Below are 13,038 nucleotides of genomic sequence, written 5' to 3' on the forward strand. Positions count from 1 at the left end.
GGGCCTTGTGATCACATCCAGACCCAAAGCCTCTGGCCTTACTTCCTTTGAGCCTGATTGGACTATCAGATTCCTCTAAGCAGGAAGAGGATGGAGGCTTTGAAGGACAGAGGCAGTGCCTGCAGGACTTAGTAGGAAGTCTTCAAGCACACGACCTAGCAATCCCTCCCCACTCACATGGGCAGAGATAAGACAAGCTGAGAAAAGAAACACACTTTTATTATTCACTTGAAATAGCACATGCACTTTTAAAAATTAACTCTTTTATTTAAACATCTCAATAGCATCTTAATTTGGAGGCAGTAGAAGCACTACCAAAGACAAGTGTTTTGAAAAGCATTTACAAAAATACATTGCACAAAGTCCTATCTTGCATTTTTAAAAATAAATATTCAAAATATCTCCACCCCCAATTCCCCAATTTAGTTTAATATAGGAAATTCTGACTTCTGCATGTAACCCGGAGTATGCAAAGTGTGTGCACATCGCACAACCTGGCCACACAGGCAGAGGCTCTAACCCTATGGAGTGGGATGTATTTTGGGCCACTGTCTTAAGGACTGCTTGCAACATGCACGAAATCCCAGAACTCTGAGCCCCAGAAGGTGAGCTTGTATTCTGCCAGGCTGTCTAACCAATAAAACTTAACAGTTGTTTAGGTAAAACATCTAAACACTTCAAGTGTCCAGATGATGTATGTTATAAAGTCTGCTCACAAAAGTCTAAATATTAAATATTAATTATAACCAAATTTGAGTCGTTGAGAAGGGCTGATGATGGTGCAGAGGCAAACCCAAGGGCAGCACAAAGTGCTGCAGTGGTAAAGACCAAGAGGGATAGCCACTAGCACCACCTTAGTGTTGTTCCCCCTCGGCAGGGCCTAACAGAGCTGGAGGACACCAGAGGTCACATCTCAAAAGGTTCCTGTCCATTCTGTGATCTGCCTGGAATGGAATGGCCTGGCTGAGACCCGAAGAGCACCATTCATGGTGTGTGTACCCCACTGCCCTTTTGGAAAGCCCAATCCACTCCCCTGGGGAATCATGGGAGCCCCAGCTTAAAGCAGACAATCCACGACATACCCAGCCTCTCCCCACCAGGAAATCTGGAAGGGGTCAGACTGAACAGACCTTTTCCCTGAAAGAAACATGTGGGTTTAGCAAATGGAACTTTTGCCTTCCTGACATCCAGAGGATGGCCAAGGCAGAGCTCTCAGCCTCTATGTCAAGAGCCTGGAAACCTGCCAGCCCATCTGCTTGACTTTATGCATTGAAGCAAATCCCCAAATCAAAGGAGTGTCCGAGAACCATACATTCAAATGAATTCAAAAAGCTTCCCAGGCTTTGGGGCTCTGAGCACGCACACACAGCCTCAGAGGACTCAACATGTCCTCATGGCTATCATACATTTATTGAAGGGTGACTGACAGGTCCTATGCTTATGTGCTCTCTTGCTCAATGAGTTCCAGTGTTATGGCGTCTTGGTATATACAGACATGTACATGGCTGGAGTGCTCTACTGGATGGGCTCTCCGTGGACTCGGAACCGGTAGAGGCAAGTGTACTCAGGGTGGCCCCAGTTGGACAGAACCCGGAGCTCTACTATCTGGAACCCTTGGTCAGGTCTTTCCTGAAGTTGAGGGAATAAGTTGTTCCATGTTAGCAGTCAGAGATCACCTACCACCACCAACCCTTTACCCTGTGGGATACGTGACAGGATATAGCCATATCCCAGATAAGCCTCACGAGCAGTTGGGACTCATGGACTGATCACCCTCGTGTCTCAACATGCCTGCCACACAAAGGCATGAATAAGGGAGGAAGGATTCTTGTGCTTACCAGTGTGTGGAACATCTGGAGTGAGTCCCCTTCCTGGTCATAGGTGAACCGTCCCAGAGGCTGCCCCTCTTCCTGATACTCGGTTTCCAGTCCCTGCAATGACCATGTGTTTTCACAAAGATAACCCCAATCATACTCCAGCCCTGCTTCCCTGAGTGACAAGCTGTCTCTCCTGAGAAAGACCTGATGAGTGTCCCTGAACAGGCACACTGTCCCTGGAACCCACAATCACTCAAGAGCAGCTATGGCTACTCCCGTTAGGAAACTATGCACTTAGCCAACACAGGGCCAGCTTGTGATGATATGATGTGATCACTCTTAGCACTCTCACAGCCCAGATGCCCTTGAAATCCTGTGCAGATTCTGGGTGTTGCAAGTAAGGGACATAAGCGGGATGTGAGCAGCAGATAGGCTGGGGCAAGGCAGGAAGTGTGAGTCTGTGGATAGACAGTTGTCAGGGTGGGCAAGAGTGACCATCCCTAAGGCTACCACATCTAAGTGTAGATATGCTTAACACAATGGGTTCTACATATATCAGAGGAGATGTGAAGGACTTTGTAATAGGAAAGGGCTTCAAAGGCAACTAGCGGGCATTAACTACTAATGCAGAGTGACAACAGGACTCTGTGACAGTGAGACATGACCAAGGGAGGTAATGAGTTCCAGAAGCTGTAGGAGATCAATGTGGCTTCCGGAAAGAGAGAGCAAAAGCACTGTAAAGCACTGTGCACAACCACTAAAGGGCATAAACTATGTCTCAAGGACTGGGGTTGTACCTCAGTAGAGCTTTTACCTAGGGTTCACTAGTAAGGAACTGGAGGCATGGCTCAGTGGTAGAGCCCCTGCCTAGAATCCCCCAGTGAGGGGCTGGGGGCGTGGCTCAGTGGTACAGCCCCTGCCTAGAATCCCCCAGTGAGGGGCTGGGGGTGTGGCTCAGTGGTAGAGCCCCTGCCTAGAATCCCCCAGGGAGGGGCTGGGGGCGTGACTCCGTGGTAGAGCCCCTGCCTAAAAATGCATGAGGCAAAAAAAAAAAAAAAAAAGTGTTTTCTCTCAGCAGTTGTCAGAGCTAATGGACAGGTGAAAATGATGAACACAATGCCCACGTTAAGTGTCTCACTTGATCTGTTATCAGTATCACTGCTGCAGTACGGCGGTCCAGCAATGCTGACTTAGAAGGATAAAGAGGATCGGAACAAGGGTTTCCCAGGAGGTAATCTGAACTCATTACCCTCTGGATAAAGGAAATGCCCTAAGGGTGGAGAGGAGACAGCCATTTCCAGGATGTCAGCAGTGTTGTACTCACATAGACTGCAAAGTCTCTGGGGGCACTGGAGATGTTACCAGTCGGTGACAGCGTCTTTGGAATGTGCTCCATGGTGAACGTGGTTGGGTAGATCTTCATGGACAAGCGAACTACCAGGTACCCCTGGGAACCCTTAAATGCCCAGCAATTCCCCGGGTAGATGTCGGGCTAGGGGAGAGAACAGTACGACTCAGGCTGGGTCAGGACTGGTCACCGGAACCAAGTCTGATCACAGGACGGGCACAATGAATTCCAGATAAAGCACAGGGGTGGAGAGTCGTGCCAACAGTGGCCCCATGCGCCTATGCAGCAGAGTGCAGTGCACAGCAGACACCTGTCTATACCATGCTGAATACCAGGCACACCTATGAGGAGCCCTTTAATTTTCCATGAGCATAAATGAAAAGCTGAAAACCCAATCTTCCCAGTTTTTGAGAAAAATAAAATAAAAATTACAACATTGCCCATATCCAGGTGAATGATACACACAAAAGCCCGGATCTGCTAGTCAAGCCTCAAAGCTTGACTTGGAGCAGGGAGCACTTCAGACTAGTCCATAGTTATGATTACCAGGGCCACACTGTTACCCATCAGCTCTACTCAACAAACACATTTCGAAGTGATAGATTCCTTAGTTTTTCTCTAGTTCCAAACCTTGGTACAATGTTCTTTCATTGCCATACATTATGACAATGTATGCCATACATTATGACCTTCCTAAATTTCTGGCATTTTCCATTTCACTTTTGGACTACACAGACGATCATGGACACCAATACAGATAGAGATCCTGGCATAAGGAGTTCAAGGTCATCTGTGATTACATAGGGAGCTGGAGTCCAGGCTGGACACTGAAAGTAGGGTGGGCTCTTGCACTGGGGTCTCAGTCTTAGGTCTGCTGATAAAACTCCAGCGCCTGAAGTCTGAGCCTTGTGTACACAGGTCAAAGAGAGACTCACTGGGGGCTTCATAGAAAAGTACTGGAAATTGCTTCAATCCTGGCCATTCAAATTTTCCTTTTCACCTGAGAGGCAAGCTGCAGGGAAGCAGCAGTGCAGATTAGGCAGAAAGCAACCAGCATGGCTCTTGTGGCCCTCCTATGATGCTCCCTTCCAACTCTCCTCTTTGTAGCCAAGACACATGAGCTGAACAGCAGGACCAGGCAGGGAGCCTCAGCCCACCTGTCTCAAATCAGATGGAAAGGCTGCATGAGTGCCTGTCCAGTAAACCTGGTGCCCTTCCGGGGCGGCTGCACACTGAGTGCTAGGGTCCTACCAATTCTTAATGGCTGGTTTACCCCCATGGGGGGCTAAGAAATGCAGGGGCCTGTGGACAGCAGCTCACCTGGATTACCACTCGAGGTGACTGTGAGAAGTACCACAGTGGGACCCCGAACAGGCTCAGCAGTGCCGTCTTGGTCTCATAGGTCTCAGAGCACCGAGTGCTTAGGATGCTGCCACCTGGAACACAGAGATACTTGAATCACACTTGACTGCAGCATGCTGGGAAGTGAGACCTGGAGGCTTACAGTGGGGTTTTTGTTTGTTTTTAAATTATGTGTGTGGGGTGGTTTGCTTGTATTAATGTCTGTGCACCACATACATGCCCAATGCCCACAGAAGCGAGAACTGGATCCTCGGAACTGGACTTACACAGATACTGTAAGCTACCATATGGATGCTGGTCCTCTGGAAGAACAGCCAATGTTCTTATCCAATGAGCCATCTCTCCAGGACCCCAAACCCATTCCCTCTACCCACACTGCTATTCACAGTAACTGCTCTACTTTAAAAAGTACCTTCATCAGCCTTATTCTTTCCGTGTTAGAAAGTGGACTTTTTTCCCATCTGTGTGAGTACAGGGATGGGTTAGAGATAAAGGCCTAGAGCTGACTATGGAGGTCTTCTTCCGTTGCCCACAACCTTATTCTTTGAGGCAGAATGTTTCAGCTGAGCTCACAGATTTTGGCCAGACTCGCTTGGTCTGCCATCCCACCAATGGAACTATAAGCCTGCTCTGCTTACTCAGAATGTATGTGGGCTTTCAGATCTGAACTGGTCCCCACTTCACCACTAAGCCATTTCCCCAGCTCTGCATTTAATTTTTTTAACTGATATTTAAAAACATAAGAATTAGTAAATGACTCTGTGGTTAAAAACACTTAGCTGGGGCTGGAGAGATGGCTCAGCAGTTAAGAGCACCCGACTGCTCTTCCAGAGGTCATGAGTTCAATTCCCAGCAACCACATGGTGGCTCACAACCATCTGTAAAGAGATCCGATACCCTCTTCTGGTGTATCTGAAGACAGCTACAGTGTACTTATATATAATAAATAAATAAATAAATAAATAAATAAATAAATAAATAAATAAATAAATTAAAAAAAAAAAAAAGAACACTTAGCTGCTTTTCCAGGGGATTTGGTTATAGTTCCTAGCACCTACCTGGTGGCTCACAACCACCTGTAATTCCAGTTCCAAGGGTTCCAATTGCCCCTTTCTAAACTGCAAGGGCACAAGGCACACATTGTAGAAACACATACATGCAGAGAAAACTACCCATACCTATAAAATAAATTCTTAGAAATACCATGTGTGCGTGCACATACATGTACACACACCATCCAAATGCCTTTGGAGCTGGCACACATACTATGATCAGGCAGAACACAGCGTAAGAACTCAGCACAGCCTCACACCTCACACACAAATATCCAGCACCATTTTCCTCTATTCTTAGCTCAACAGCCCCAAGTAACCACTGGAGCCAATCACTGCAGAGAGCACTCAACAATTCAGTGGGTTTACTTTCATATCAGTTCATCTGACTCCTTCACAACTGTGTGTGTGACTATGAGAGATAGTGGCTATCAAAGTTTTGTTCATGGTTTCCTAAATAAGGGCCAAGAGTCCCATAAGCACTGGTGTAAGGGGACAGTAACTTTCAGAGGCTACCTAACTAGTCAACAGAGGCCACAAATGTTACAAATGTCCACAAGCCAAAACACCCTGGGAAAAGGAGTGACTAGTGAGGGGACAGACATTCTGCCCTTTTAGAGGAGCAGGCAGCTAGGACATTAGTGCTAATACGAAATAAGAACTGAGAGGTCAGGGCTGGAGAAATGACTCTGCGGTAAAAGAGTACTTGTTGCATTGTCAAGGACCTGGGTTTTGCTCCCAGCTTCCATAGAGTGACTCAGAACAATCCATAGTTCTAGTTTCAAGGCATCTGTTGCTGTCTTCTCCTTTTATATTTACCAGGCATGCATGTAGTTCATACATACATAAAGGCAGGCAAAACACTCATAACATGAAATAAATATAAAACATAAAAAGAAGGGGGAAAGGATCTGAGAAGTCTCACAGACACACAGGTCCTAGCCTCGGAGCACTCAGGTTCAGTGTACCTCAGTCAAGCTTCAGTGCCGTCTCTGACTTGCAGAGGAGGGGCAGTGCATAATAAAACAGGCAGACAGTATGGTTCCGATGCTGCAGATGAAGACCTGAGCTCCTGGACAGTGGCCAAGCTTCTTAAACACCCTCTCCCTAGTCTAAGAACAGCTGTTGGGGCAACCTCTTGGGGCCTCAGGGGATTTAAGCTGGTGACACAAGTCTACAAGCTCCAACATGGCCCCAGAACAGTGACAGCTGCCAAACCAAAGAGCCAGTCAGTGCCTCTCATCTAAATATAATTTCTGATATCAGTTCATTTTACAATATATAATTAAAATCATCTAAAAATAAAAAGACCAGGAGGTTCTTTGAGAAGAGTAAGCAACCAGCTAACCCCGCCCAGCCCTAAGAAACTGGCTATTCCCACACTAGTAGTAGAGGGCCCAGCAGTGATGGCAGCCAGGTTCCTGACCATCCATGTTACCGGCTGCTTAAGTTAGGGGGACAATGCCTCCACCCAACCGGGCACCCCACACTCCCTCCCTGGTGGGAGGCAGAGGCAGAGGCAGAAGGTTATCTGAGTTTGAGGATAGCCTGGTCTACAGATCTAGTCCCAGGCCAGTCAGGGCTACACAAGGCAACCATGAGGGTAGTGGGAACGAGTGGCAGCTTTCTGTAGGCCCGCCCAGATTCCTGCCCTGTCTTACATGCTCCTGCTCACCTCTTCTATTGGTTACTCACCTCCAGACTCCAGAGCAAAGTCCACCATCCCAGTCTTGTCTTGGGAGTACAGCCTCAGAGCATTGTTCACAATGATATGTGCTTGCTGTGGTCCAGAAGGAAAATGAGTGTTAATGACACAAGCTGCAAGGATTCAGGACTCTGTACGCCTATGTTTGGGGAACACAACATGCTACACTTCATCAGTAAATGAGCAGCACAGGGCCAGACTCTTATCACTAGGGCATGACAGTTCATAGCAGGTACAAGAGCCAGGGTGTCCTGAGCACTGTCACCATCACTGGACATCAGGGTTAGGATGTGACAACTAAGGGAAACTGCACACAGTTGGAAGTTTATAATCACACGCAGGGATATGGAAGACCTGGGACAAAAGGATTCACTGAGTGCAAAGCTAAGGAATGCTTTCCTGTGATGACAGCAGCCGTGCCTCATCTGGGGCAAGGCTAAGTATTATGTTCTCAGAACACTGGCACCCATACCCAGTGTCTATGGTGGAGGCTGAACCTGTCTGTTCACTTACCGCTTCTGTGATTCCTGAAATCCCTGCCTGACTCATGGCAGACACAATGGCCTCGGATGTCGGAGCCTGGCCTGTGACGGTGATGTGGTGTGTGATATTCTGCAGTAGTTTCAGCTCAAGGTCATGCAAAAGCACCTGCAGCTCATCCTTGCTCACGAACCGAGAAGAAAGCTTCTGTAACAGCCACTCGAGGGAGCCGCCCGGCTGGTCCTCAGAGAACATGAGCTGCACAGTCTCCTGGATGCGGGCATCAGCCTGGTGAGATGGAGGGAGGAATAAGAAGTGTGTGCCGGCGGCACTGCAGGAGCCAACTGCTCGACACAGCCTCCAGAAGTAACTGCAAGACAGGGCAGTGCAATACAACTGCCCCCTTCACATTCAACAAGATTATTCCCAAACTGCTGGAACCTGCTCAACAGACGAGGAATGAACTGGAGTGCTGCATGAAGGATGTTTGCGCAGTGAACTACAGAAAAGGGATGTGTGCTTTGTGATCCCCACTGAGTCTACTCAACAGCTCCCAGCACACAGCCTCACAGCTGAGGCATGGGCAGGCCGCCATCCTCACTGCTCCTTATAAACAGTTTGAGAGCTCGCCTGTCAGGAGGCTGAGTCCCTACTTACCACGTACAAAATTCTTTTGCCTCCAACGAAACAATCACAGGGCAAAGTCCAGGAAATGCATCTACCTACCGCAAAGCTGGCAGGGCTCCACACCTTCAACCCCTCAAACAGCCTCATTATACACTCTTCCTCCCTCAGACTCCTGGGACTACCTGATCCTTGCTCATCTCTATTCATTTCAAAAGACAATACCCGAGAGTGCATCTGTAATTAGACACTAGCAAAGACTCCCAGCCTGCCAGCACCCAAGACGTGTAGTGCGAACAGGAGACAAACTCCTGTCTATGCACCCTGCTATCCCCACCAAGCACTCCTACCTGGTCTCTGAGCTCATTATCTAGATAAGTTACCAGACATGTTACAATCAATTCTCTAGCTATGGTCTGAACATGGCTTGTGAGGACTCCTGCCAAGAGGATACCTATTTACATTCAATAGACCCAGGATAATGAGCCTTGCAACATTTGTGGATGTTGTAACATGGATGGGCAAGTGGCAAAGCACTGTAGATGGACGGACAGGAACAACACATACATACACACTCTCTCATAATCTCTAACATGTGTCAGTTGTACTGTGTGATCAGGCAGAGTGAGCTCAGGTGTGAGTGTGCTATGCTGCTGGGTTTGGGACAGTCAGGAGTCATCAATGTGTGAGCTGAGAATTTCTGCAACCCTCAAGTATAAATGGAGCACAGTTTTGTCACAGAGCATTCACCTGGCCTATTTAGACTCCAGCCTCATCTCCAAGCACCATAAAAATATGCAAACACTTTTTTGGGGGGTTGGGGGCAGTTTCTAGATAGGGTTTCTGTGTGTAGCCCTGGCTATCCTGACCTAGAATTCACTCTGTAAGACCAGGCTGGCCTGGAATTCAGAGAAATTTGCCTGCCTCTGCCTTCCCAGTGCTGGGATTGAAGGTCTGTGCCACTCCGTTCCCATCCCCTTGTCATAAACCTAATATATAACTAAACAACGGTGAAAAACTCAGTAGGTAACGGTACCTGACACTAGGTCAGACCTGAGCTTGATTCTCAGCATCCACATGGTGGAAGGAGAGACTCAACTTTTCCAAGTTATCCCCACACCCCCACCCCGAGGCAGGATTTCTCTGTGTAGCCCTGGCTGTCCTGAAACTCAGCTCTGTAGACCAGGTTGAAGTCCACCTGCCTCTGCCTCTCAGAATGCTAGACGCCAAAAAAAAAAAAAAAAAAAAAAAAAAAAAGGTGGGGCTGGAGAGGTGGCTCAGTGGTGAAGAGCTCTTTATTGAGGACCGGAACACAGACCCATCAACACATGACAAGCCGTGTCCCCACAATTGCCTATAACCCCAGCTCTGAGGGAGCAGACAATAAGACTGAATTCTAGGGCCTGCTGGTTTCCAGCCTCAACAACAGACCCTGCCTCCCAGGAAATGGGCTCTAAAAGATGGGAATTGACCCCTGATGGCTTCTTCTGATTTTTGTTCATGTCCCTGTACCTGTCTGCTCATCCAAACACACACATAAAAAAAAGTTTTGAAGGCAACCACAATGAACTTTGACACAACCAGGTGACTTTCTTTTCACGGTAGCAGTCTAACACCGGCACTTACCTGCTCACAGCTGCTCCTCAGATGCTGCCAGTCCGACAGCTGTGACTTCAGCAGGTTCAGCTCCAGTTCTAGGTGCTGCACACGGTCAAGGAGGGGCTGCTCTTCATCCCTGCTAGAAGACATCAACCAGGGAGGGGGCGGGGTCAGGGCCTAGATGGCCTCAGAGGAAGACTCAACCCTAAACGAAGCAGCATGTCTATGTCCTCAAAATTACCAATGTCTACCCAGGGCTTTGAGGCTGATTCTGCAGCTCTATACTCATGGGCTAGACAGTGGAATGGAAGGTGATTTCAGGGTATATGATTCCTGACTCACTGAGAGGCTGTGAGAGACCCATGAACACTGCCTTTGCGATAGATGCTAACAAGCCCAGCAGGAACAGTTCTCTCCAGATAAATGCTCTGCATCTACACATTCAAATACCAAGTCAGTGTTCACTGAAACTAGGTCTGGGAAGAACTAAGCGCACCACACTCCCCCCCCTCCGCCCCATCCCACATGCAGAGAGCCCATCAGCCAGCAAAGTGCTGCTACGCTGCCACATCTACCTCAGCAACTACAAAGGCCACAATTCCAACTACATGCACTCCCAGAGTGTGCACAGAAGATGCAATGCTGGGCACAAGGACCACAGCCTTAGGTGTGGAAAGTGCGGCAGCCACGAGAAGATACATGGCTGCTGGGCACCACAGCTGGGCTGTGCCTAAATGTATGTCTGCTTAGACACTGATGGAGCCAATGAAGCCAGGGACAGAGAGGCTCCTGGCAGAGGGAGTCCACCAAGGACACAGGTGGCTCCTCATGGCCAAGTAGAGACCTAGCCATGTACTGTCTAAAGAAAGTCCTATGGGGGCTGGGGATTTAGCTCAGTGGTAGAGCGCTTGCCTAGGAAGCGCAAGGCCCTGGGTTCGGTCCCCAGCTCCGGAAAAAAAAAAAAAAAAAAAAAAAGAAAGTCCTAATTCCTCAGGGCCTCTATTGCACGGCCCGAGAGAATTCCCAGAAAGATACCCAAAGGCTGGTGTCTTCAGGGGGCAAATGACAACTGAGCCTTAGCACCCAATAAATAGCGAATGAGCACCCAAATGATCAGAGTACCATGGGAGGCAAGTCAGAGCTCCCTGCGGTCACCTACCTGCCTGCTCTCAGCTTGGTTTCCTCCAGCTCCTTCTGGATAGCCTGGAAGTGGGGGATACTTTGTAAACAGTTATGACTGAGTTCATAAATCAATGTCCGAGTAACTTAAAACTTCACGTAATAAATGGCAAGTCTCAGCTTCTAAATGCCTGAGCAAAGGAAACATGGTGAGCATGGCTGGGTCTCCCTCTGACTCAGAGTCAGAGTGTTCATTCAGGTCAAGTGTGTTCTGGGTCCCCTTATTGAGGCCCCTCTCTTCCTGCTCAGCTGAACTTTCCTGACACCAATAATCAGGAAGTAGAAGCTGATCCCAAGAGACCATGAGCTAATCTGCTTACTTTTTTTTTTCTTTTTTTTTGGAGCTGGGGACCGAACCCAGGGCCTTGCGCTTGCTAGGCAAGCGCTCTACCACTGAGCTAAATCCCCAACCCCTAATCTGCTTACTTTGACTCAGCAAATCATGCTTCAGTTCAGTGAGCACACAAGCATCTGCCATGCCCAGCTCAGTCCTGTGCCCTAAGGATGCTAAGATCCATATGGTTGGCAGGGGAGACCTACAGCAATACCCAGTTTACCAGCACACGATAGCGATACTCTCCCACCCACGCTGAGTTTATGTAAAACATAGTTTATACTTTTTGGTGGAGGCTGAGTGATATCAGGGGCTCATAGGGATTCCTGAGTAGGAGGTGACTGAATTTTAAAGCCAGCACGGCCACTTCTGTTTCGTCAGGCTTGCAGTTAAGCAACAGACTTGAAATGCCCAGAAAACAAAACCACAAGACAGCTTTTCCAGTTGTACGGACCAACAGCAAGGCCCTCTGGCTATAGGCTTTGAAGAATATTGGATTCCAGTTGATCTTTATTTTAAAAAACTGGTTTGAGCTCGTGAGAGGGCTCAGTGGGTGAAGGTACTTGTACCAAGTTTGATGATCTGAGTTCAATCCCAGGACACAGAGTGAAAGATGAGAAATGACTCTGCTGAGCTGTCTCTGACTTCCACAGGCACTATGGTGCATGTGTTGCTCTTGCCTAGCCAGCATGAGGCCTTGGCTTCACCCACCCACTCCTAAGCATGTGTACACACATAGGACTCCAGTTATAAAGTCAGGTACAAATACTGCATGGCTGGGGAGAGGTTCGGTGGGTAAAAGCATTTGCTGTGCAAGCATAAGGATCTAAGTTCAAAACCCCAGCCTTTGAAGAAAAAGCTTAGTGTGGCTGTACACGTGCCAGTGACCCAGTGCTCCAAGGGGTGGACAAAAAAGGCACAGTAAAAGACCTTGTTTCAAAAGAAAAAGGTAGAGTGACAGGGCAGGATCCCTCATTTGTCTCCATGTGTGCACTCCCACGCATGTATAAACAAACAGACAGACACAGACACACACAACTAAAAGAACAAATACCTCAGATTTTTCAGTCAGTTTTCTAAGAACATCTTCCAAACTGGAGAGACGCACTTCATGGTCATGGTGTAAAGTCAGGAAGTCAGTCTGAGAATGAATACAGAACAAATGGCTGAGAGTACATCACGTACATGTCATCAGGGCAGGCCAGTAATTCTCACTATGGTCACAGGGTGGTGTAGCATCTTGAGGGCCTAGTCACACCCTATCTATCTCTGTCTGGAGGTCTCAAACCCAAAAGAAATCATACCAGCAGCTTCCTCTAATAGGAAGTAAATCAATTCACATGAACCCATAGATCCACTGGGCTTTGTGATCTTCAGAGTTCTAAAACAAAACCCCTATATTCAAAGAGCCAGGGCCCACTCATTCCCTCTATCATCTGTTACCCATACGAAATACATGGTATGTCCACACTCACTGGCAACATCCAAAAGCACCATCACAATACGGTCTCATCATGTGTGATTAGGAAGGTGACTAG

The 13,038-nt window shown here is 48.0% G+C and overlaps 1 protein-coding gene across 36 annotated transcripts in view; it reads right to left on the reverse strand.

Annotated features, from left to right (window-relative positions):
• Positions 1-198: 198 nt before the first annotated feature.
• Sun1 (Sad1 and UNC84 domain containing 1) overlaps positions 199-13,038 on the reverse strand; it is a 44,894-nt gene continuing 32,054 nt past the window's right edge. For 24 of the 36 annotated variants that reach the window (XM_039089559.2, XM_006248949.5, XM_006248948.5 and 21 more), the window contains 9 exons: positions 12,555-12,641; positions 11,147-11,190; positions 10,015-10,126; positions 7,798-8,052; positions 7,275-7,359; positions 4,486-4,601; positions 3,142-3,309; positions 1,839-1,931; positions 199-1,629 (listed from right to left, as the gene is read on the reverse strand). In XM_039089559.2, the coding sequence (XP_038945487.1) occupies positions 1,516-1,629; positions 1,839-1,931; positions 3,142-3,309; positions 4,486-4,601; positions 7,275-7,359; positions 7,798-8,052; positions 10,015-10,126; positions 11,147-11,190; positions 12,555-12,641 (1,074 nt within the window). In that variant the 3' untranslated portion in view covers positions 199-1,515. The remainder of the gene's footprint in view (positions 1,630-1,838; positions 1,932-3,141; positions 3,310-4,485; positions 4,602-7,274; positions 7,360-7,797; positions 8,053-10,014; positions 10,127-11,146; positions 11,191-12,554; positions 12,642-13,038) is intronic. The other 12 variants (XM_063271462.1, XM_063271458.1, XM_063271466.1 and 9 more) reach the window with 2 other exon arrangements.

The sequence above is a fragment of the Rattus norvegicus genome, chromosome 12 (genome assembly GCF_036323735.1).
Source record: "Rattus norvegicus strain BN/NHsdMcwi chromosome 12, GRCr8, whole genome shotgun sequence".
NCBI lineage: Eukaryota > Metazoa > Chordata > Mammalia > Rodentia > Muridae > Rattus > Rattus norvegicus.